Source organism: Mercenaria mercenaria, chromosome 11 (genome assembly GCF_021730395.1).
Source record: "Mercenaria mercenaria strain notata chromosome 11, MADL_Memer_1, whole genome shotgun sequence".
Taxonomy (NCBI): Eukaryota; Metazoa; Mollusca; class Bivalvia; order Venerida; family Veneridae; genus Mercenaria; species Mercenaria mercenaria.
In genome coordinates, this window is record NC_069371.1 from 7,576,868 (window position 1) to 7,604,027 (window position 27,160).

The 27,160-nt window shown below is 35.6% G+C and overlaps 1 protein-coding gene across 2 annotated transcripts; it reads left to right on the top strand.

Moving 5' to 3' along the window:
• Nucleotides 1-281: 281 nt before the first annotated feature.
• Nucleotides 282-26,159, top strand: LOC123532649 (solute carrier family 28 member 3-like). Of its 2 annotated transcripts, XM_045314169.2 has the most exons (11): nt 286-952; nt 5,012-5,156; nt 6,389-6,464; nt 9,589-9,704; nt 14,301-14,462; nt 15,096-15,221; nt 16,020-16,327; nt 16,603-16,774; nt 20,138-20,398; nt 21,587-21,767; nt 22,355-26,159. In XM_045314169.2, the coding sequence occupies exons 1-11, from the start codon at nt 528-530 to the stop codon at nt 22,366-22,368; spliced, it is 1,986 nt and encodes a 661-aa protein (XP_045170104.2). In that variant the 5' UTR covers nt 286-527; the 3' UTR covers nt 22,369-26,159. The 2 variants fall into 2 exon arrangements, with proteins under 2 accessions (XP_045170105.2, XP_045170104.2); XM_045314170.2 differs by lacking the exon at nt 20,138-20,398 and having other exon boundaries at nt 282-952.
• Nucleotides 26,160-27,160: the final 1,001 nt, after the last annotated feature.

Below are 27,160 nucleotides of genomic sequence, written 5' to 3' on the forward strand. Positions count from 1 at the left end.
GAGGAAACGGCGATGTGTAATTTTATTACACTCGTGACACTTTAAAAAAAGAAAGTATTACAATAGACGTTTCAATATTTAATTTGTAAATGGCACATGTGAATTTTTTATTGTTTATGTCAGTAAGAGACATCCACGGACTGGTATTGAAAATATAGAGGAGGTAAGCAAAACGACATAGAAGATTTTCAAGTGTATCTCATTTCAGATCGTTGGTTTCTCAAGTGTCGATGTTTAACAAAAAGCGCTAAAAAGAGTTTTCATTACGTTAAGGAGTTCATATTCACAAGCCAAGTACTTATAGAGAAAATAAATGTTAGGTATACTTTTATAGTTTGATACGTCATGAATTTTGTTCAAGGGAATGTAAAAAAACACATACTTTAAGCCAGATTTTTTCGTCTTCACGTAATACGGTCATTCAAAAAAGTAAATAAATCTCAGATATATATCGTACAGGTTTGATATCTCATGATTTGTCTTTGTTCGGGGAAATTCGGGATTTAACTTTCTCTTCTCGGTTTAAAATGAAGTCTTATAAGGTAACGGAAGGAAATCACAGGAGTATGGATTCAACTGGTTTTGCATCGCCTCTTGGAAGAAACCCAAGTAACTGTGAAAAAGAAATTATTAGTAACAATAAAAATGACTCGAAAATTGTCAAGTTCACAGATATTCTTACTGACTTTTTTCGGGAAAATAAACAACGATTCAAAACAGTGAGAAATGTTTTCTTCTTGGTCCTTTACCTCGCTTACTATGGCTACGCGATGTATTGCAATTTTGGAGATGAGCCTTCTATTCGTCTGACAGTGTTCACGGTATTTGGACTTTTGTGCATAAGCTGGAAGCAACTGAGAAATTTCGAGTGTTTCAGGACGGCATGGAAATCATTTTGTAGAAAGGTGTACGCACTCTATTCAGTTGGCAAACGACCGAAAATTATCCAGGGGTATGTCTCATAAAACATTTTGCAACGTACAGTAACTTAAAGATTTACCATGTCCAAAGCTTAGACTAAAATCAAAATAAATTACTACAGGTGTACATGAATCACAAAGGGGATAAAAACATGTATTTAATTTCTACATTCAGTAACGTGTTCAGGTTTATGAAATCTGTTATATGTAAATAAAGTTTTAAGATATTATTTACTTACATGTTACAGGCATTTAATTCTGTCACAATGTCATTGCTATAGCCAGAGTAACCAGGATTTCATTTGCTCTGGTTACTCTGACTGGCCAGAGTAGCTAGAGTTTCTAAGATTTTAACATGTTCTGGTTACTCTGGTCAGCAAGAGTAGCCAGAGTAACCAGGGTTTTATTTGCTCCGTTTACTGTGGTCAGCCAGAGTAGCCAGAGTAACCAGGATTCCATTTGCTCTGGCTAGCCAGACAACCAGAATTTCCGAGATACCCATTGGTTCTAGCTACCCTGGCTAGCCAGAGAATATACAGTAAAACCTGTTGCCAGAGTTGCCAGTGTAGTCAAAACTCTGGTTACTCTGGCTGACCAGAGCAGCCAGTTCCATAATTTTCACATAGTCTGGCTACTCTGGCTGGCTAGAGTAACCAGGAATAGCTGAAATTCGCTTGGGTTCTGGTTACTCTGGCTGGCCAGAACAGCCAGAGAAAATACAGTCAAACATGTTAACTAGAGCCGTTTTTTTTAAATGTATGACCCTTTTTTCATAATAATCATATTATACATAATTAGGTTGCACTAACTGTTGTATAAAATTATTATGTAAATAAAAAGTTAGACCTGTTGTGTGTCGTGTGTGTGATATATGAAGGTTGAAATTCACATAGATTAAAGCGGACAGGTCTATATCTTTCTGGTAGATGGGAAATCTTTAAAACAAGCAAAACAACAACTAAAAAACTGTTAGACGGCATCATTTTCGGACAAAGTTAAGAGTAACACGTATCGGAAAATGACACTTTTACAAAAAGTTACAGGGTATATGCAGTAAAAGCTGTTTGTTTATGTACATTGTAAATAATGCATAGATATGTATTATTTTTATATAAATTATAATTATACAAACTAGCCTACAAGGTCTGTGGCAGTATATATCAGGATTAATATTTGATATTACAGCCCAGATCTAATTTATTTTGAACTGGTAGGCGTCCAGGATTTTGGACGTTTTCGATCCACTACTTTTGAAAATATTTTGACAAAATATTAAATTGACTACTTAGATACATATGTAATCTACGAATAAGCCGAACATAATTTTGAAATTCCTTCAAATTTCTTCAAAAATGACTTTAGTTTTAACGTACCCCAAATCGGGTTGCACAGTTTTCTATATGCTTATACAGTTCATCTTCAAATACATTGTTCTCAAGACTCTGAATGTAAAAATAAAAAGTCGTAAAAACATTGCGAGTCGGGATATTCAAGGCTATATCATACACACATACTAGTCATATGCCTGTATCATGTCATGTAAAAGTTCTTCTATCCTCTAACAGTTTATACAGGTTCTGGCTTCTTATTTATTTCTCCCCGTCTAGCAGAATGGTTATCATATCCTTCGCACTACCATAAGGTTTCCAAAGGGTTTATGCTGCACCCCATCGCTAAATACAGCCTACCACGAAGGGTAGATACGACGAAGCGACACCCATCCATCCTGGATCTTCAGTACTTATACGGCTGCCATACCACAGTGGACTGTGATTTAGTACAGTGCAACCTGGCTGTCATGGTGCAACGTCGAAAAAAACTTCTTTTTCTTTTTTTGGCGAAACATGGACCTAATCTGGATCTTATTTATGGCAAATTTTATCCCCAGTGTATTGTCTAATAGTCCTTCTCTGGAATAAAAATAATTTTTGGCGCCAAATTCAAACGAAAAGACACAGGTCCTCGTAACGCTTATGGGTGTAAAACCGCTAAATTCATTGTTTTGTTTGCAAATTTGCATGTTACGTGGTTTTTAAAGAGATGTCTTGGCCCAAAAACACGTGTACGGCCTCGGTCACGTGCAATCCTGTAGTATGGCACCCGTGTGTATCGATGTTGGTGTCACAACTATAATTGGAATTTTCTTCAGAAAACTATGGTGTCCATGGCTGGCGATTTCTTCCTTAATCGTTCATTGGGTGGGCGGGACCTGGTGGGATTCTTAGGTTGTCGGCCACCCTGTCTGGTGGTATGAGTCTACCCTCTGGGATAACTCTTGTTTTTTGCCGACGGAGAGTCGATAATGAATTCGTAAATAGTACTTTTTAGTGATTTCGCTTAATTCTGGCTTGCGCCTTCTCCCTTAATCGCCCATTTGGGTGGACAGGACCTCGTGGGATTCTTAGGTGGTCATCCACCCACTCTTGTGGCATGAGTCTACTCTCTGGGATAACTCTTGTTTTTTCCGACGGCGAGTCGAAAATGGGTTCGTGGACAGTATTTTTTAGTGATTTCGCATAATTCTGGCTGGCGCTTTCTCCCTTAATCGCCCACTGGGGTGGACTGGACCTCGTGGGATTCTTAGGTGGTCGGCCACCCTGTCTGGTGGTATGAGTCTAACCTATGGGATAACTCTTGTTTTTTACCAAACGGCGAGTCGAAAATGTTCGTAGATAGTACTCTTTAGTGATTTCGCCTAATTCTGTCTGGCGATTTCTCCCTTAATCGCCCATTGGGATGGACGGGACCTCGTGTGATTCTTAGGTTGTCGGCCACACTGTCTGGTAGTATGAGTCTACCCTCTGGGATAACTCTTGTTTAGGACTGCTGTCTGAAAAGTAAGACAATTCTTTGAAGTCCGTTTGATGAATCACTTGATACATAAAACACAAAAAAATCACCCCAGAGAGTACAAAAATGGGTCATTTCACAACAGGTTTTACTGTATTTTCTCTGGTTATTCTGGCTAGCCAGGGTAGCTAGAACCAATGAGTATCTCGGAAATTCTAGCTGTTCTGGCTAGCCAGAGAAAATTAAATCCTGGGTACTCTCTGGCTACTCTGGCTGACCAGAGTAGCCAGAACATGTTAAAATCCTAGAAATTCTGGCTACTCTGGCTGCTGTCTGAAAAATAAGACAATTCTTTGAAGTCCATTTTATGAATCACTTGATACATAAAACAAAAAAAGATCAACCCTGAGAGTACCAAAAGGGTCATTTTGCAACAGGTTTTACTGTATTTTCTCTGACTATTCTGGCTAGCCAGGTAGCTAGAACCAGTGGGCATTTCGGAAATTCTGGTTCTGGCTGGCCAGAGCAAATAAAATCCTGGCTACTCTGGCTGACCAGAGTAGCCAGAACATGTTAAAATCCTAGAAACTCTGGCTACTCTGGCCCTGACCAGAGTAACCAGAGCAAATGAAATACGTGTTACTCTGGCTACTGGTCAGCCAGAGTAGCCAGAACATGTTAAAATCCTAGAAACTCTGGCTACTCTGGCCAGCCAGAGTAACCAGAGCAAATGAAATCCTGTTTACTCTGGTTACTCTGGCTGGCCAGAGTAGCCAGAACATGTTAAAAACCTAGAAACTCTGGCTACTCTGGCCAGCCAGAGTAACCAGGATTTCATTCGCTCTGGAGCAAATGAAATCCTGGTTACTCTGGTTACTCTGGCTGACCAGAGTAGCCAGAACATGTTAAAATCCTAGAACCTCTGGCTACTCTGGCTGCTTTGGCTAATTTCATGCACATTCATTTTTCTGCATAGTGTCAAAAACGATACTACTGAATTCTAGGTTGATATTCCTTGGCACACAACGTTTATATTTATCTTCAGGTTTCAGCGACTTGTTGAAAGCATTGCATTATGGTGTCTTGATGTTTGCAAGCAACAATGTTATTTATCTACAGTTTTGTTGTCCCTCTGACATGCAGATTTGTAAGCATTTCTAGACCTTGAGAAGCAACGTTACTTGGAATATTGATTTCCGATACCCTAAGACAACGTTGCTTACATTTACAGTTGTCTGAACGTTAATTATTATTCTTATGTTATTTTTTTATATTTTAAACAATGTATTTTATACTTTCAGGGGTCTCTACTTTGTCTGGAGTGCTTTATTTCTAGTTTATGTCATAGTTAATGTCGCTTTGAAAGATTCGAGGACTTTTATTTCGCTGGTTGGCTTTGTTGTATTCATACTTCTTATGATCCTACTTTCCAACAACCGTAGAAGGGTATGTTGCGTTCCTTGTTTTGAAGACCACTCGTAAAACAAATTTACATACACCGATTTTGAGATTAATATAGGTTAAAAGAAAAACAAGTTGCACGTCAGACTCGGCGATATTTATTTAAGAAATAATAAGTTCCAAAGTGTGGTTTATCGTAGAATAACCCGTGTTTTAAGTTCTTATGTGTAAGAATATATCGCCAAGGCCGTAGGCCTGAGTGTTATATTCTTTTGCATAAGAACGAAAATTATTTCGATTCTAACATGACATACTTGAAACAACAGTGTTGGAAAAAATGGTAACTATTTTTTACGATCTGAACTACACTTTGTGTTTAGCACCTGTATTTGGCTGTTGAAATTTCCTTCCACAAAAATGTAAAAGTTGCAGATTCATACATAAAATTTTACACGCAGTGTATAAATGGAATAGCCAACACACGATTTGCACGCAGCACAGTTCAAGGGTGGTTTATTGCAGAATAACCCGAGATAGATTTTACTCTGGTCGTACGATACGTTGTCCTAGATAATAATACTTAGTTTAAAGATAAGTCTTAATCGGAAATTGACAATAAATTACAGAGTCTTTTGAAATGTGACATTATGAAATCCATTTAATCTGTTTTGTTTTTCTTAATGACGCTTAAGCTGGCGCTAGGAGGTGTTGCACTTTTCGTTTCCTTTGATGACCATACTCAAACTAAATGACTAAATATCAAGGTTTCTTCATTTTATAAGTAAATTTTCTGTATTCAAATAAAAAAGAAAAAAAGAAAAACAATTTATGACACACTGTACCAGATGATGCATCTTGTTACTTGTAAGTAGACACCTGTCGTGGTTACGAAAACATTTACCCTACAAATGATGAAATCGGATAGCAAATAGTCTGTCATCGGTAAAAATATGTTTCTTGTATGATACAAATTTTTACCTGAACAGGGGTTCGTTTTACGGTGTTGATCATAGTATCTTAAATACAAATAAGAAAATGCTTGACACCTTTAAATTCTTCCTAACTGGAATGTGCATGTACTAATGCGAACAGTTTACCAGAACTTACAAAAGTATCTATTACCTTAGGAATGATTTTGTGTCAATTTTACGGCTGTATTAGGACTTTCAATAACTTGCCACATTCTAATATATATGAACAGTGAATATTTGTTTCTACAGCTAAATAGTTAACAAAAAGGAAGCAAGAAAAACAAACTATGTGTATTATATTTTCAGATAAACTGGCACTGTGTATTCTATGGTACAGTCCTGCAATGCCTGTTTGGACTTTTCGTATTAAAAACTACAGCAGGTATAACACTTTTTTTATTTATCTAAGAGCATAAGGTAGTTTTACGGCTTACAAGTTACGTTATCATTTCTTGTGGTATCATGTAAAGTGCAAGTAAACTTTATCTCAAATTACTTTTGAAATAAAAAAAGTATTATGTTTTCTTAAAAGTTATTTCCAAATGTCTTTATCATAAAAGGTAAATACTCAGCTTCCTACTCAGTCCTGTATGCTTTTTTGATATATATATACATGTTGTAAATGAATTGTGATTAATAAAATACTGTTTAAACCAAAAGGTAAATAAGCTTTCCTAGAAACGCCTTCAGAGTAAAAAGTAAACCCCATATCTCCAAGAGTAGAATATCAATTGTTGATAGACAGTAAGATTCTTATTACACGGCGCTTATTTAAGCTAAAAAGCATCTAGAACGACAGATAATGCTTATTTTTATTAACAGTTTGCTTGCGGGTAGACAAACTATTAGAAACACGCAATTTAAACTAGTGAATAAGACATTGTTTACATTGGTTTTTCAAGGGGGTCACCTCAGTTTGATCTGAATATATTATAAGCTGAAGGAAAAAACAGGCATATAACAGCCTGGCTTTTTATGCCACACTGTGCGGTGGGGATATATATTTGGCTTTGTCTGTCCGTCCGTCCGTCAGTCCATCAGAATAAAATGCATTACACATACCGCCAAAAGTATTCAACGACCGTCATGAAATTGTATAAGAATGTTATTGAACTTTAGTAGTTGCGCACCAGAGGTTTCAGCACAGCTGAGCACAAACTTCTAAACGTGAGCTATTCTGGTGTCCATCACACTCGAGAGGTTACAATTTTAGTCCAATCGAGATGAAAACTAGTCAAAATGTTTTAGTTAAGAAAAAAGTGACAGATTTTGAATCTGGGTTATCTTGGCTCAACTATTAGGTCAAATCATAGAAAAACCTTCTTTACACTCAATATTTTATTTTGTCTACCGGATCTATATAAGACATGGTCTAAATGTTTGCCTTTATAAGATATACATCAAGTTTGAAACTTGATTATCTAGGTTTTAAAAATAATGTCACCAGGTAGAGCAGTAGAAAAAACATTGTTAACACACTGGAGGCCATGATTTAAACTTGGAATGTTTGACATTATAAAATCTAGATCTAGTTTGAAACTGTATTATGAGGAGTTAAAATTTGTTTCAAGAGGTTGTATCGTAGAACAAAAAAAAAAACAAAAAACATTCTTAACTCTTTATAGGCAATACTTTCTACTTGGGCTAAAGAAATCAGATAAAAATATTCGACTTTATCAAACGTAGGTTTCATTGAAATTTGGTCAAAAAAGCTAAGTCACTAAGTCAAATAATAGAAAAGCCCTGTTAACACTTTAGAGACTAAATTGTTTACCTGATCTGTATGAAACATAGCCATAATGTTTGTCTTAACCAAGTCTAGATAAAGTTTGAAACATGGTCATCTTGCGTTAAAAGGTAGGTCAGTAAGTTTAGTAATAGAAAACCATCATTAACACTTTAGATGCCATATTTGCTGCATGAAACTTAGTCAGAACGTTTCTCTTTATGTCGTCTGGCGACAACGACGGACACAGGGCGATTACACTAGTCCACGTTGACCACTTGTCTCAGATGCTTATCTTCTAATGTTGAAGAACATTTTATTAATTTAAAAGTGTAATGACGGTAGGTCAAATACTTTTGGCGACATGTGTTTCACACAACTTCTTTGACGCACAGACAGACGGATAGACAAAGCCAAATTTATACCGCAACTGCAAAATGGTCTAAAAATAAAACAGACCTTATCACTATTATGGGAATATTTTCCTAACGCACATAATATAATTAAATTAGGCTGAGGTGGTCCCTTTAAAATATCGATCGTCGTAGGTGTTTACAGCCCACTTCGCTTTAATTCGCAAGTATCTATTAAGAGGTTGATAACTGTTTTTTGTTTGTTTTGTTGCGTTTAACGTTACACTGACACAATTATTGGTCATATGGCACCTTTCCAGCTTTGGTGGTGGAGGAAGACAGCAGTTGCCCCTCCGTGCATTATTTTATCACGGGCGGGCACCCGAGTAAAACCTCAGACCTTCCATAAGCCAGCACATGAGGAAGTCAACGCAATAATTTAGTAGAATATTAACTACCATCTATTGAATGATAGAATTAATCGTTCTCAAATTTAGAAAAACGCTTGTACATCTATAAAGTGTTCTAAAATATCACATATACACTTCTTTTCGATATTGTATTTCAAAGATATGACCTACATCCAATGTAAACATCTTTTAACACACATTTGCCGGTAAGTTCAAGTTTACTATTTACCTTATTCAAATAAGGGTTTCAACATGAAAATCTAAATAGGTTAAAGCGGCATGCCTCAGATCGTTTGACAACAAAAGTGTTTGTTTTTTTAGATATCTTGAAATAAATTCTATATTTCTTAAGAAGGCTTTAAAACTTAATTACTGACAAACTTTATGTTACGGAAACATTAGAATTTGCTGTTTTTACTACTTTTTACGATGAAAATCGAAAAGCGTTTGTCACGCTTTTACTCCAGGTAAGCTGTCTCGATTATAAATATCTATATTTTGAAGTCATTATTCACTACTTCAGCTATAGCGCTATTGGTTACGATGACGGGAAAATGTCTTTATTGCCGCGGCGGTCCAGGGTTCGATTCCCGACGCGGTCATCTTTTTTTTCTTGATTTGGATTTTTTAAAATATTTTAGAAACAAAAATTCCTATTCTAATCTTCGTAATATGACCAAAATTTCAATTTGAAAGAAATATTAGTTTTAGCCAAATCTGGAGGTATGCTGCTTTAAAGAAACCAAATATGTGTATCTAAATTTTATATATCCAACGATAGCCACGATAGCATGACACAAAGAAGTACCAGTGTCTATGATATAATAATCTTAATATTTTTACAATTAGTGCATGTCATTATTTCAGTGTCAAATTAGGTGTGAATAAACCTTTTAAAAATGTGTCGATGTGTCTAATATAATGAAAATGCAGCTGTTGTTAAGCCGTGTATTTTCTAATTTCAATGCTTTATATATAAAACTACTTAGTAGCTCAATTTCAGTCTCATTATTTCAGGAACGACAACTCTGATGTGGTTCTCAGATCGTTTGATAGAATTCATAAGCTATTCGGATGTGGGCTCTGCGTTTGTTTTTGGGCAGAAATATTTGGATCATGTATTCGCAATGAAGGTACAGCAAATATAAATCACATTCTTGTCCATACAATATTCTGTAACACATACTATACACCCTTGTCTAATGATTAAGACGCCAGTTTCGGGAACTGGAGGTAAAAGATGCCTGTCTCACTTTGAGACGTTTTGATATGGCCTGGTATTGAAACAACATGTAGTTAAAAATATGAACGGGTAATAAAACACTATGTAGTTAAAAATCATGACTGAGTATCTACCTGCCGAATGCCTGACACAAAATGATAGGATTCGGGAAGATAGTAAACTTGCATAAAATTGGGTCATATCCGGGCACTGTTGTTATAAATTTGTAGGTACAGCTAGAAAAGCGCTGCTGAAATGCAGTTACTGATTGCATCCTATACAGTAAACTCTTTAGCGTCTGTAACCCAGCAGGACGTTTTCGTAACATCTGAAGTATGTTTTGCTATCCTCCTCTATATTGTCAATGCCAGTCCGTTGATGTCTATTATTGACATAACTTCTCGAAATTATCATTCCGTGCCAGCAGCTTTTGTTGTGGTAAAAAAAAATAAAAAAAAGTCTTAGTTGTTTCTTCACATGTGGCATTTCCAAATTACAGATTGAAACGTCTATTGTAATTCGTTTTTTAAAAATGTCACCCGTGTGTTATTATTACGCATCGCCGCTTCCTCTGCAAATGGTCCCGCTGACAATTTGTAAAACAAACTCGAAGTTTCTTCGTATGATGATCAAGAATTTCCGTGCAGCGACCAACTATTTTCTACATGTACCACGTTTTTTTTCAATATCTGTCGAAACGAAATTAAACCACAAATGCAGGGATCGAGACACAAACGGTGGTCCGATGAACCAGGGACAGCGGACAGGTGAATCCCGAAAACTAGCTGGTCCGCCAGACCTCTAAAAGTTCAGTGGTTGTTAATCTAAAATTCAGCAAAGTTTATTTAAAAGTAGAAAACCTTTTGCCCGAAAATAACCCGATGCAGTGCTTTCATTTGAGACATGACATTATGGGATCATATATGGGATTGACCAATGACACAGAAGCTGGGCGTGATGACGACCTAAAGTGAGTGAGTGAGTTGGGTTTTACGGCGAATCGACACAAAATGGTCATATATCGCCGAGAAGAGGTCATATTGCAAACGCCAACTGTAAAGCATAAACATTGATGTAAAAATGTAGAGCATACCTAAAAATATCCATGTAAAATGTAAAGAACACTATGAATAATGGAAAACATCTAAAAACATCCATGTAAAAATGTAAAGCATATCTAAAATCAGTTATGTAAATATGTATATAGGTATGTGTTAAAATATCAGCTGCAACATAATAATATTGCAAGATGTAAATAAAAACATGAAATGTTAGATTTTTTTGATCTATTCCTATCTGCTTTAAAAACGATAAAATATTTCCGACTGAAACGTTTTCAAATAACTCTTTCAAAGATTGAACGTCATAATATGTACTGCGTTGTGTAGCAAAGTCCACATAGTCGATTAAAATATGTTTAATAGTTAGCGGTGTTTGACATGGTACACATTCGGGTTGATCTTCTTTATTCAAAAGATAAGAATGAGTCAAACGGGCATGACCTATTCGACAGCGAGAAAGAGCAACTTCCTCCCTGCGAACAGATCCGTTCCCTTGGTGCCATTCCCCTAGAGTAGGTTTGATATCATGAAGTTTATTGAATGAAGCATTGTACCATGACGATTGCCATTTAGATAAAATGTATTTGTTTATATTGGCCCTGAAATCGGTATGTGGTAATTTCAAATTAGATTGTTATAATGAAAGGGGTTTCTTTCCTGCAATATCAACATCCTCGTTTCCATGAATACCAACATGACTAGGAATCAAACAAAATATGATAGATTTTTTTAAAGATAATTCATGAACCCTGAGAAGAATATTGTGAATGAATGGATTATCCATATTTCGGTTATGAATTGACTGTAAAACAGAAAACGAGTCGGAAAAGATAATAAATTTTTCTTCACTATTTTTAGCCCCCAGCATCTACTGATGCGGGAGGCATATACTGATTTTCCTGTCCGTCCGTCCAATCGTCCGTCCGTACGAGGTTAACAAAATGGGACCGTTTCGTCTAGCATCAATACCCCTTACTAGAATGACTTGATACTAATACAGATGTAACCTGTGACCATTCCTCATCTTCAGACATCACCTGACCCCAGTTTGACCTTGACCTTGACCTCATTTTGGACTTAGGTTGCTTTATATGGGCCTTCTCTTGGTTAACCAAATGGGACCGTTTCGTCTAGCATCAATACCCCTAACTAGAATGGCTTGATACTAATGCAGATGGAACCTGTAACCATTCCTAATCGTCAGACATCACCTGACCTCAGTTTGACCTTGACTTTGACCTCATTTTGGACTTATGTTGCTTTATATGGGCCATCTCTTGGTTATCCAAATGGGACCGGTTCGTCTAGCATCAATACCCCTAACTAGAATGGCTTGATTCTAATGCAGATGTAACCTGTGACCATTCCTCATCTTCAGACATCACCTGACCCCAGTTTGACCTTGACCTTGACCTCATTTTGGACTTAGGTTGCTTTATATGGGCCTTCTCTTGGTTAACCAAATGGGACCGTTTCGTCTAGCATCAATACCCCTAACTAGAATGGCTTGATACTAATGCAGATGGAACCTGTAACCATTCCTCATCGTCAGACATCACCTGACCTCAGTTTGACCTTGACCTTGACCTCATCCTTCAAACATCACCTGACCTCAGTTTGACCTTGACCTTGACCTCGTTTTGGACTTAGGTGCAAAATATATCGACAAGGATGCCACTGGGGGCATCAAGCGTTTATTGAACGCAGCTCCTTGTTTGATATAAAATTTAGAGCTAAATCAATAGCTTTGGCCCTAAAAGATTATAATTGAAAACAATATCTTGTAACTTGCAGAAAATAACATTTCAAATCCAATATCAGTTAAAACATTTTTCCGATCAGTGAATCTACTTACTTTGGATTTACAGTATTATGTTTCTTTAAAAAATGTCTCCTATTAGGTTATACAATTAACAAGACACGTTTTGATGAATAGCCTGAAAAAATACAGGCACGTGACAACTAAACTTTAAAGAAAAAGGGCCAGCAATTTTTTCTTTCTTTTTTGATTTTTGGCATTACTCAGATCTATGATGAAGGTTAACACCTGCATTGCGAGGTGACTTAAATTAGTTTCATCTAATTCTCCAAGATAGTTCCAAGTGTATAAAAATATACTTTTATTATTATTTTTTGTGGATTTTTGTTTTTCATTGAGTTGCAGAATAACTAAGTGTGTGTCTTTTCTTTTTTTATATACAAATGGAAATTAAAAACGTGTAACAGAGACGCTTAGTTTGCAATGAAGTCAAAATATTAATTTGCATCCATTTCTGTTTAGATTTATCAAAATATGATTTAATAATAAAACACATCATATAGCTTTCATCAGCTTAGTGTGATTATTAACATTCTTATATGCTTTCCTCCCCACTCCAAGAAAATCAACGTCTCTTATTTTAGAACACAATCTTCAAGAAGTCTTCAGGCAGTCGGTTTCTTTCTTTTTCGTTTTGTATATATGTGGTATTTTAAGGAAGTAATGATAATTAAAAGTATTGAGATTTCAATATAAATAATCTGTATTCGTAGCAAAAATTATTCTTTCGTATCTTGATCTTCTCTATGTCCATGTAGAAGTTATAGGCCGCTTAATCTTTATAAATTTAATAAACAGAGGAATTGTTAAAATTATTTTTTCGGACACCAACGAACGTGTTTCACAGTCTCACATCTTTTACCAAAATGCTATTATTTCTAATAGGAAAATTTAAAGCGCGAAGTTATCGTAAAGCAACTCAGATAATATAAGCATCAACAGATAGACAATCAATGCAGACAAGTAGTCTGCACATCCATGGTTTGATTTTGCTTTTCTTGACAGAATGGCTTGGACTCCCTACGGCACTAATGTTTTGTGAAGAATCATAACTCCCTTTAAGAATCATAACATCATCAAACGAATCGTAACACATAATAAACTGCAGCATTGCTGTCTTAAACAACGTTCTCACACGGTTTAGTAGGGATAAATTGTTACGTTTGTGTATCATTTATCGACTGACGCCGACTATTTGGCGCAAGAAAACCGCTGAAATGTCATCATTTGTACAACTTCTAAAGTTGACGGTCGCTGCACGACAAATCTTGTATGTATGCAATCCTTGTTCAATCGTGCACCGAATAGCATTCGCTGATTTTTCATTTGTTGTTATATTAGAAAGAAAACGTAATGATTCCTTACCTATGTCTCTGTTTTTACATTAAAACCATTATAATCGGAAATCAGAGCAGAAGCATTTTTGCATACATAACCGAAGGTTATGAATCTGGAGATTACCGGGTGTGACTGGTATCCATGCCTTATGAAGTGTATATAGTCATATTAGCATCCCCAGCAACTGCAAAAACCTGTAAAACACTTGTTGCTGATTTTATTTGCAGTTGCAAATGTATTTCACTTCACTTTCAGGTGTTATGATCAATTGTTCATTATATTTTTTCAGGTAATTCCTGGCATTATCGTGTTTGTTGCTGTTATTCAAGTGCTTATATATCTTGGAGCAGTTCAGTTTATTGTGAAGCTCGTAGGTACTCCATTGGCGTTTATACTTGACGTGTCTGCACCTGAGGCAATGAATGCTTTTGCAAATATTTTTCTTAGCGGGGTAAGATTGTTTCATTAATCTTTCTCGCTTGATGGTTTATAATGCTTATTTCTAGGTATGGTTAGTGTGCATGATAAGTCATTTTTACTCGACTGCTTAAATGTAATTTCTACAAGAGGTTAGAGCGTCTAATTTATTTTAATCACTTGATTGTTCAAAGCTTGTTTTCTAGAAAATCCACTGTTTCATAACTTCCTTTTGTCAACGTTCATCCTACTACATTATAAGAGTTGTACGTGCTGATGATTTAGTAGACAATATGATACGTTGATGACTATTACATCAGCAAAGACAATATAAAAGCGGCAAATTGCGTTTTTTAAACGTTTGAAATATATAGATGCATGTTCTCAGTCGTGAAATGTTTGAACTATGTATCAAAACACGTTGTCGGTCATTAAACGTTTAAATTGTATATTAAACGTGGCTTTTCCTATCGGATATAATTCATTCTTGCTTGTAAGACAATATATATAGAAATTAGTTTAAAGGGTTAAAAAACATAAAAACGAACATTTGCTAATTTGTAATATAATTCTCTCGTGAACACAAGTTGTTTTTTTTTCATTCCTTGGTAAAATATATTTCAAACTAACTCTGAAACAATCAAATGTTTTCTTATGTTACATTTAGGCAGAGTCAAGTGCAACGATTTATGAGTATCTCTTCACGATGCCAACATCCAGGCTTTTTGCTGTTTGTGTGGGTGGTCTTGCTTCGTGTGCAGGTTCAAACTTAATACAGTATATGTCGTTCGGAGTGAGTGTTTGTTATCTCGGTTTTGGTTTATATGACGCTTGAATCTATTGTTCATGACAGTAATATTTCTTTTTTTTCTATTACAAAAAACAGATCGTGCAATTTTTCTGCCTTCTAAGGAAAATGCAATACTTATACGAACACCGTATTATCCAAACATTTACCAAATAAAATTTCTGTTTAAGAAAAAATTCACTGACAATCGTTCTAGTTTACCAGAGCACAATGTGCGCAATATTATATAATATGATTATAAACTGCCAGTCGTTTGTCCCTCTGTCCTTCCGTCAACATTCTGATAGAAAGACGTCTCGTCTGAAATCATTCTACGGAAATTGATGGAACTAGATATAGATGTCCTTTGGTAAGTCTTTTTCAACGATGTTCAAACAGTTCCGATGGAGGCGACCAGACCTAAAAATAGAAAATGGTATGATTTTGACATAATATCACAGAAATATTCCATGAGTGACCCTCTGCAAGAGTACTGAATGCATGCTTATGGTTGTCGTATATGGTTCCATATAAAACGTTCAAAACTGTTTCTGGTAATGTGAAGCTTTGCTGGGCGATTAAGGGCTATCCTGGCACTTTGTTATGTCAATTGAGGCTGGCAATATTCGTTTTTGAAACGGTTTAGTTCAGTTAAAATAAGGGGTGCTGAACGTTTTTTATTATCTCTAATAAACATACTAAGTCATATTGACTTTGATGTTATTTTATTTGGTTGCGTTCCTTGCTACCAGAGTATCTTCTTAAAGATTTTTATTCAGTTGGTATATCTGTTGTATTTATTAGGTGCCGCTAAAATACTTGTTGGCTGCGTCGGCTATGTCAGCACCTGCAGCATTAGTATGTGCTAAAATCGTTTACCCCGATACTGGGGAAGAAGACCTCGAAGAAAATAGTACAGAAATAGCACTGGTTACGACAGAAAGAAACACATTCAGTGCGGCTGTTATATCAGATGAAGGTCCGAAAGAAATATTTTCAAATCACATTACAGAACAAAGCCCCGAATATATCAAGGAAGCTGTATTATTCAATGAAATGGAGGACAAGAATAGACAATCTGAAAAGGAAAATGGGATGGAAGGAAAACAAAGGTAAATGGCTATTATAAAGACTTTTTATTTATCCTAATGTTAAGTTATCTAAATCGAATGGGATTTATTCTAACTTCTAGTCGGATCAGTATTTTAAATATTCAAAGCTGCATTGAAAAGATATGCTCGTACAAATTCAATTACGACTTACCTTTCTGGTACACGATGACACGAAGCATGCGTAAGTTTCGTTTAATTTAAGGATATTCTGTTATAGAACATTCACCTAGGTTCTCTGTGCTACTTAAAGATGCTTTGTTTATATTCATATATAGATTTGTTGCACCGAAAAGTGTAGGTGAAGCACTAGTGGTTGGTACCACAACTGGACTTAAACTCGCAGCAAGTATAATAGGGTTACTGATTGTTAGCTTCGCTGTCATAGAAATGCTGAATAAAACTGTGGAATGGTTTGGAGACAGAGTCAACATTCACATTACATTAAATGTAAGTTTTAGAATATGTCGCGTGGTTTAATGCCAACTTTGGCAAGGGACAAGGACTCTTTGCAGTTATGTAGGTATTGATAAATATGTAACGCTTGACATTATATCAAATGTAAGCTTAAGATTATGTTGCATGGTCTGCCATTATTAAAATCTGTTTTATTAATTTAAGGATGTAAGAACGAAGTTTTTCTTACGTTAAGAATATTTTCATACTCTGTGAGCTTGAAGAACATTAGCTTCAAAGACAAACAAGAGAAGAAAAACACAGGTCACCGAACTCGTTTTAATTCTATAGGGCATTTTCGTCACCCACTGTTTAAGCATTTCTGAAATTTTGAAAAATTGAAAAAATGGTGGTACTTTATAAAACATATAATATCCCACTTAATAATATAGGGATTTCATGTCTTGCAGGCTTATATGTATATAAGGTGATGTCAGTATTATATAAGCATAAATGTCACTAACAGATCTCTTTTATTTTTACATGTTGATATAATTACCGCACTCACTGTATTTTCAATGGAGAAAATGTATTTACATTTACAAGAAAAGTTCTGACGTTAAGATTTTCAAAATATTTTGCAGCTTTAATAAGATACAATAATGCTTCAAAATGGAAAGAAAAAAATGGGGTCACCTTGCATCTAAGAGATTTATTAAGAAAAAACTGTTAAAAACTTGTGAATTTTGATATTTTTTGTTCTTTTACTTTTGATAGATCTTTTTTCTAGATAATATAAAGTGCTATCTTAAAAACTTTTATTTCGGTTATAGCTTATCATTATATGTATCAGTCTGGAAAATATCAAAACCAAACCTGATCTACTTTAATTGATATTTGAAATTACCTACCCCCACCCCATTGTAAATCTTACGCCAATTTTAGGCAAATGCCAGCCAAAAATAAGGGTGATTTTCGCAAAAAGTAGAATCTATTTTGTTAAGTGGTACTGATTAGCCATATTTTACTTATCTAGCATTAATTTTTGGCAAAACTTTTGTTAGAAAGCAATATTCGCAGAAACATTTTTCAAAATGCGGATATCCTGAGAAAAAAAAACCCGCTTGTACATCCTTAAGTAGAGTCCAAGGTACAAATCATGAAACACAGCGCATATTTGTGGTGATTGGACTCTACAGCTAGTCGCTACACTTTCCTGTTTAATGATGCGATTACTACTGATGTGTGAGGCCCAGTGACTCAGATGCTTTATTTCTTAATCTTCCATAAACAGATGTAGGGGGTAAATATTTGTCCCTAGGCCTGCCTAGTCGCGCCCTAAAACGTTATGCTCTTGGTGCTCTGACTTCGGATTATTGAGCACATTGATGTACTAAAAACCAACAAAGATAAACATCCAAAAAGGAAAGCCACGTTCCAAAAACGCAATCTCCCAGAACTGCAACTCACAAAACGCTGATTTCGGATTGATCCTATTTAAATGTTTTGCTTCACATAGTCTTGTATTTCGTTACTAATATTAGAGTTTATCTCATAGTTTAAGTTTAAATTGAGACTGAATTGTTCAGTGTTAATCTTGGTAATTGTGAAATAACTGGACGATGTGTTTGCCTTATAACATTTGCTAATTAGTTTCTTCTGGGACTGGAACAAGTACAACTGGCTATCGTACATCTTTGGAAAACTATCATGATTTTTTACCATTAATCTGAACGAAAAGATACTAAACTAGTATATATACTTAAAAACTAAACGTTCTGTCAGTAATCATAGGGTACATTAAAAGCCGGATATGTGCCTGGATATGAAATAAACAGTATGAAGTCACAGCTTGAAATTGAAACTGTTACCAACAGAATCGGTGATTAATCAAGTATAACAGCTTTCAGGTTGGGGAAATCACTTGTTTTCCAATGGAAGTAATTATGAAAATATATAAATGTGTTATTTTCAGCGTGTGTGTTGATATCGGCATTGTCGGTAGTTATAATAGTCTGACTGTTAATTTCTACATTTTCGGAACAAAACATTTTTTCTAGATATATTTTTTACTGGACTTTTATTTAAGCTTTCAATGAGTACATCAAGCTTTTAAATAAATGCATGTTTTAATTTAGCACCGGTATTTTGTTGAATTGATAAAAATATATTATATGATTTAATCAAGTATCATGTTTTTCTATCTGTGTGGGACTTGGTGTTCATATATATATATATTCTGTAACCACTTGGACCGCAAAATTCATCCACTTCCAACACAGATACACGCCGTTTTGACGAGCGGAACAATGCAATAGAAATCCCTCCGACATTCCTAAAATGAATATTAGATACAGCATATCCAACAACTGTAGCTGGGATCTTTGTAATTAGTCAGACGTATTACCTCAGTGCCCTGTATACTTCACCAATACACATGAAACTATCTTTCGTGGGAAGAACTCTGTTGGATGAAAAGTATCTGGACCTATTTCGAACCTGACAGTCAAGTGTGTTACAAGTAGCTACACATGCTTAGAAGGCAACGAAGCAAAATAATAGAAGTCATGGTTTCATAAAGCTTAATCTTAAGGTTTCGATGGAGGCCTTGAGAAACAAAAATCAAGCAACACCAAATTAAAGAAAGAAAGAGTTGTTTGACATGAAAATTGAACAGCATGTAAAACATGTATATTACTTTACGAAACAAGTGTCAGTATACTGATATAAACATTGAATTCCGGAAAAGGGCTGACTAAAGGGGCTCCACTTCCGGACAGTTAAACGCCTTTAAAAACTCACCATTTTCAAAGAACTGTTACACATGTTTGTTTTGATGCATTTGCAATAGCGTGCGAGTGGTGAAATTTCACGTAACAAGGTGAAACACAGTTTTCAGCAATTGTTTATCTTTATTTCTAAATGGCATTCATTTTCAAAGGGACACAACTTTTTCTCAAAGATTACTTAAAATAATCGGAAAAAGTTGTTTCCCTTTGAAAATGAATGCCATTTGTACTTAAAATAATCGGGAACAGTTGTCTCTCTTTGAAAATGAATGCCTTTTGTAAAGAAATAAAGATAAACAATTGCTGAAAACTGTGTTTCACCTTGTTATGCGAAATTTCACCACTCGCACGCTATTGCAAATGCATCAAAACGAACATGTGTAACTGTTCTTTGAAAATGGTGAGTTTTTAAAGGCGTTTAACTGTCCGGAAGTGGAGCCCCTTTAGGCAGCCCTTTTCTGGAATTCAATGTTTATATCAGTATACTGACACTTGTTTCGTAAAGTAATATACATGTTTTACATGCTGTTCACTTTCATGTCAAACAACTCTTTCTTTCTATGATTTGGTGTTGTTTGATTTTTGTTTCTCAAGGCCTCCATCGAAACCTTAATGTTGCTTTTTTCAGCAAATTTTGTCTTATCTGTTTTACCCATTCGTGTATATTATGGGAGTTGAAAGTGAAGACTGCCTACGAGCTGGTGTATTCCTCGGGCTTCGCACATTATCGGGTCCTGGGATTTCGTACATTTACCTCGGACGGGTTATCTACAATCGACAGCGTTTAGACGCTTATACAGCGGCGTTTAATGAAACATTTACATATGACAGGACAAGCGATATTTTCCTTCCGAACTGGAACATGACGTTGACTGGAGGCACTTTCTCGGTTTGTTTTTATGCCCCCGAGGGTGGGCATATTAAAATCGCACTCTCCGTCCGTCCGTGCGTGTGTGTGTCCGTTCGTGCGTACGTCCATGTAAATTCTTGTTCGGGCTGTAATTTTGCCATTCATATAGGGATTTTGTTATAACTAGGCATAAATGTTCACCATAATGAGGCAATGTGTCTAGCAGAAGACCAAGACCTCCAATCTCACACTTAGATGTCAAAAGTTCAGGATTTGTTTTGTGTCCGGTCCGTAACTGCCATCCATGAAGGGATTTTGAAATACTTTGGCGTAAATGTTTATCATAATAAGACAATGTGTCTCGTGCAAGACCCATGTCCTAACTCCAAGGTCAATGTCCCACATAGAAGTCAAAGGTCAACAGGGTTATTTCGTGTCTGGTTCATAACTCTGCCATTCATCAAGGGATTTTGAAATTACTTGTCATAAATGTTCTCTTTAATGAGACGACATGTCATGCGCAAGACCCTGACCCCTAGCTTGAAAGGTCAAGGTCACACTTAGAAGTCAAATATTAACATAGTCTATTGCTTGTCTGGTCCATAACTCAATTTTATCAAGGAATTAGAAAATAATTTGACGCAAATAAATGTCGAGAATTGTGTCGCGCTTATGACCGGTTCTCTCAGGTAAAGGTCAAATTCACAAAACGATTCATATCTACATTTTTCTGGCATCTTTTGCGCAGACAACTATAGCATTCTTGGGCTCGCATCGGGGGCATTTGTCACTAATACTGACAGCTCTTGTTTTTTCAATCTATTGATTAAAAAATAATCACTTTCATTTAGTCATGTTATTCGATATACAACCATTTTGTATTTAGTTTGCTTGATACTAGCTATTCTCTACTCTTCTTAAGCAATTAATTCTCTATGATTATTAAAATCTATTTAAACAACAGCAATGATCTTCTTTGTCTTTAAACTGCCTCCAGAAATGTACGTTTTTTAGACATTAGATAACAAAACAATAAAGATTATGTAATTCATCCTTGTCAATGAAGGGTTTGTATAAGTTTAACAATGCGATAATTTATGGTATAGCCGTAACAGGGCAAATAGCTCAGCACGTTTTATTATGAATACTTTGTTATGCTGATAATATTCTATTATCATATACCATAAAATTACGAAGTTACTTAATTTGTGTATTTGTTATTGCCAGGAGAGGTCAGAGGTGATAGTGACGTACGCTTTGTGTGGTTTTGCATCAATGCCGACAATTGCGATTATGTTCGGTCTGCTTACAGCATTTATCCCACACCGACTTCCGGAGGTAACCAAGCTCTGGTTTAGATTACTTGTGACTGGAACAGTGGCTAGTTATCTTACTGCTTGTGTAGCAGGTTAGTAATCTACTATTATTAGTAATTAATTTTAGTATTTCTTTTTACCATGATGCATTATAAATATTGTGGTTTCGCATTGATATACAAAGATTTATTGTGTACCTGAAAGAGAACAAATAAAGGTCAAGAGATGGAAGTCCCCCCTCCCCGCCCACACACACACACGCCCCACAGGCGAAAGACTGTACTGCATACCTATATAGAAACAAACTGTTACATCATATATTATACATTATCTTTAAAGACAAAATTTATATTATATTAAATAGTACAATGCTACAATTCTAAAAAGCCAACCCTTTCAACAATTTTTCAGTCATATAAACGACAAGTAGACACCGTCGTTTATATGACTGAAAAAGTGTTGAAAAAGACGTTAAACCCCACACACTTAAAAGCCAACAGAAGTTATAGATCCAAGAAACTACTGAATCGGTTTGTGGAATTTCCTTGTGCTGTATAACCATCCTTGTAGCGTTAGCTGTGCTTCTGGTTATTATTCCTGTCTTGGTTTCTAGATATAGGTGTGTCTAGGTATAGGACACTAAGCTTTCACTGACCTATTGTTGCAATTATCTTTACAGGTTTATTGTCATAGACGGTATGATGTCTACACAAGGAAGACCTCTATATGTTTCAATATGTACTGTTAAAACACCCTAGGTGTAGCTACATATTACAAGAACAGGTTGTGTAAAAAAATATCTAGAAGAAAAGAAACATTTTACGCTCAAAGAGTCTGTAGCATTAATTTTTAATAAGTTAATATAGTAGTTTTATTCTAATAAGAGCTCGTCGAACACGAAATGCCCCCCTTGATGCATTTAGTAATTGCACAAGGAACAGAAATTATATGCTCACTGTAAACAAAAGTTCTACCATTCTGGTTTAATCTGACCTTGACCTTTATCCTAACAAGAGATTACAAAAGCTGTGGCTTGAGAAATGTGAAAGTAGGTCACTAGATCAATATCAAGGTCAAAGTTCAATTCAGTAGACAGAAATATGCATGTGCTTCAAATTGGAGGCTGTACCTTGAGAAATGTGAAAGTAGGTAGTAGGTAAAAATCAATGTCAAGTTTGAATTCAGAACACAAAAATATGCATGTGGTCCAAATTTGAAGCCTGTACCTTCAAAAATGTGAAAGTAGGTCACTAGGTCAATTTCAAGGTCAAAATGATTTTTGGTACACAAAACTATGCATGTGGTCCAAATTTGAAGGCTGTAGCTTGAGAAATGTGAAAGTAGGTCACTAGGTCAAAATCAAGGTCAAATTTCATTTCGGAACACAAAACTATGCATGTGGTCCAAATTTGAAGCCTGTACCTTCAAAAATGTGAAAGTAGGTCACTAGGTCAATGTCAAGGTCAAAAATTTTTTCGGTGCACAAAACTATGCATGTGGTCCAAATTTGAAGGCTGTAGCTACAGAAATGTGAAAGTAGGTCACTAGGTCAAGTTCAAGGTCAACTCATGTCAAGGTTCATCTTGCCACTCAAAACCATACATGTGGTCAAAATTTAAATGTTGTAGGTTATTGACAAGAAGATTTTAAAAGCTTTTCCCGATAGAAGTCTATATAAACCATGTGACCCCCAGGGTGGGGCCATATTTGACCCTAGGGGAATAATTTGAACAAACTTGGTAGAGAATCACTAGATGATGCTACATTACAAATATCAAAGCCCTAGTCTTTGTAGTTTGAAAAAGATTTTCAAAGTTTTTCCCTATATAAGTCTATATAAACCATGTGACCCCCGGGGCGGGGCCATATTAGACCCCAGGGCAATAATTTGAATCATCTTGGAAGAGGACCACTAGATGATGCTTCATACTAAATATCAAAGCCACAGGCTCTGTGGTTTTAGACCAGAAGATAACAAACCATTTTAACTGTTCCTGGCCAATGTGACCTTGACCTTTGACCTAATGACCTCAAAATCAATAGGGGTCATCTGCTGATCATGACCAACCTAACTGTCAATTTTCCTGAAACTAGGCCCAAGCGTTCTTGAGTTATTGCCCGGAAACCATTTTACTGTTCCTGGTCAATGTGACCTTGACCTTTGACATACTGACCTCAAAATCAATAGGGATCATCTGCTGGTCATGACCAATTTCCCTATCAACTTTTGTGACCCTAGGCCTATGCGTTCTTGAGTTATCATGCGGAAACCGTGTAACTGTTCAGGGTCACTGTGACCTTGACCTTTAACATATTGACCTCAAAATCAATAGAGGTCACCTGCTTGTCATGACCAACCTCCTTATCAACTTTCATGATCCTAGGCCCAAGCGTTCTTGAGTTATCATCCGGAAACTGTTTTACTATTCAGGGTCACTGTGACCTTGACCTTTGACATACAGACCTCAAAATCAATAGGGTCATCTGCTGGTGATGACCAACCTCCCTATCAACTTTCATGATCCTAGGCCCAAGCGTTCTTGAGTTATCATCCGGAAACGGATTGGTCTACATTCCGACCGACCGACCGACCGACCGACATCTGCAAAACAATATACCCCACCTTCTTCGAAGGGGAGCATAATAACCAAGTATACAGTGTTGTAATTATGTTCGAGACGACTATCAAGAATGTTGAAGTATGTATGAAGTATGTATGGAAATTTTACAAAAGGAAAATAGAGAAAAAGATGCTTTTCCTATTTCCTATAGGACTGTAATGTTTAACCACAGACTGAAATTAATTAGCTGAGACTATAAAGTAGACATTGATATACATAAATCTGATACTTATAATTGTTTGTTCAGCAAAACGAACCTATCGGACAACGTTTTCTTATTTTGATGTGTTCAATTTGGTAGATCACATATATTTGTACTTTTTTTTAAAATGCGTTATTTCAGGTTTGGTGTATAAATGAGAAAATATTTTTTTGCATGAAAAGATGTAGCAAACATCTTTCTCATAAACATTTTTATTGTTATATACTAGTTTCACTGTATGTACATATACTGTGAAATAATGGTCAACGCATTCTCCAAGAAAACTGGAGGTCAAACGTACGAATTCTACTGGATGTCCCGCAGGCTAGTTCAAGAATAGTTATCCTGGTTTTTGCATGACATTAGAACGAAAGGACAAGTGTGCTTGTAATCCAAAACATAGCTGGTCCAGTTAAAAAGAGAGACACTAATAAAAACACATATTTACCCTTTAATCATTATACTAATTTTATATTTTGAATGTAATTGGCTTTATTTGTACAATACAATAGAATATGTAGTACAATTCAGGCGTGTATATAAAGCAACATCTTATTCGGGTAAGTTGACTTTTTGTGGCATGTGCACACTTATTTGTAATGCTAGGCGCTTTGTCGTAATTTGTTTGGTATATTGTGTTGGTGGTTAGTTCGTATAAATTCTATCTTGTATAAAATCATGAGAGATGGTCCAGTGGAAAAAAATGTAATGCTGTTTAAGAGAAGTTTTAGTCAACATTTTTAAAACACTTATGTTCATTGCATTTACACAGCAATCGAGTTGTGCTGGGTAACTCAGTTCATAGTTTCTTGAGATTAAAAGAAATACTAGTAAACAGGATATGTACTCCGAATATGGTTTAACTCTGAACAGTTTTCAATTTCTTTCTTGAAATCACTATGATATGCTGTTAATAATACACGAAATTTATTTCAGGTCTTTATTTAAGAAATAATTTGTAGCAAAAGAGTGCTTTAACACTGTTATGCACTATAGGCGGTTATACGTCGTGCGTAATAATTTCACGAGGGCGCAGCCCAAGTGAAATTATTTGTACGACATAGTACCGCCAGAGTGTATAAATAGTGTTAAAACACGGTTTTGCTATAAATTATTTCGATTCTAATATGCCCTTAATCTAAAAAAGTAGATAAAATATAGTAGCGCATTTTCTTGGTCGCAACAAAAACATTGACGTCACCGCACGTTAATGTGACGTCATTCTAGCGTAAAAGTATTTTAACAGATAAAAGCATACTAGAATTGTTTTTAATTGTGGACTATTCTAACTAGGCACTTTTGACTACTGTCACAATCTTCATTCAGCTCTGGTACTAATGGAATATCACGCCGTTGAATTAGATTTGATAAAACATACAGTTCTAGCCAATGTTTTAGGCCTATTCCTGTAACGGATCATTGGTATCACCATTACCAAAATGAATTGTAAAGAATATAAGCAAATTATTTAAATATTTTCGACCCTGTGTGGCAAAGGGTTTGTTTGTATAAAAATGTTAGATGTAGTTCACAAGTGTACGTAAAATAAGCATTTCTCTATTATATTTATATATGTTATATAATTTACCAGCCTGTTTGACATTTTATTCTGTAATTGCCATTCTTTTGTAATCAGACATCATTTTAACATTAAAACTTTCTAACAAGCCTCGTGTCATTTTTGTCTATATTACCATAAAGACACTACATAAATAAGCATCATGTAAAGGGTAAGAATTAATCCACATTTTCGCCCTGGTTTTGCAATATATTGTAGACGAGAACAGTTTTGGGAGTAGGTGGATTACTAGAACTAGGAGTGGTGGATATCACTTCCCGTTATTCAATAATAATCTAATAAATTATCAGTTGTTACTATGAGTTGAGTCTAAAAAGATATTTGCATAAAACATTGACACTTGTATAAAATGCAGTTAATGTTGTCAACAAGAAAGTCTTAACAGAAAGGAAATCGCGGAAATTGAATTCTTGATTATAAAGAATTTCATGTGTGTGTGTGTGTGTTTGTGTGTGTTGCGGAGAGGCATGTAGGTTGCATGTCCCCGGACACCTTATCCCTAACAAATTTGTAAAATTGGGTATGGTCATGGGGTTGGTCTCAGAAACTGCCGCATTTAGAGAAGAATTTCTTGGTTTAGTTGATTTTGCCAAATCAAATTCGAAAACAATCACTCAGGATCTTTACTTTTAAAGAATTTAATCTAAACTTGTCAAAAAGGCACGGCAAAATGTGTAGCGGCGAAACTAACATGATGATGAAAAGCTTATTTTTCGTCGATTGAAAGAATAGAATTATCGGGTCACCAAATTCATTTTCGCCTAAAATTACATTACGCTACACCTACCCCCAAATCAGAAAAAACGCAACTAAATAGTTTTCCGAATCTCCTCTTTTTAAGGTAAACTCTACAATTTTATTTTTCAGTTTAGAACTCAGATTTTAATGTAAGAATATGATGCGACAACATCGACACTCCATTACCGTTGCGTTGAATTACATTACTCTTACTATACCCCTACCTCAGATAAAAAGATATGTAATTCATTGGGTTTTCTTATTTCTCGTTATCAAATAGAGAAAAGTGGAAACTTCACAGGTCGCTCAACACGACAAAAACGAAAATTTGCAGGCCCGGTTTGA

Excerpts from the sequence above, each read along its gene's own strand:
- LOC123532649 (XM_045314169.2), top strand. The coding sequence starts at position 528 with ATGAAGTCTTATAAGGTAACGGAAGGAAATCACAGGAGTATGGATTCA. Across the intron at positions 953-5,011 it reads CGACCGAAAATTATCCAGGG|GGGTCTCTACTTTGTCTGGA; the intron begins GTATGTCTCATA and ends TTATACTTTCAG. Across the intron at positions 16,328-16,602 it reads GGGATGGAAGGAAAACAAAG|ATTTGTTGCACCGAAAAGTG; the intron begins GTAAATGGCTAT and ends ATTCATATATAG.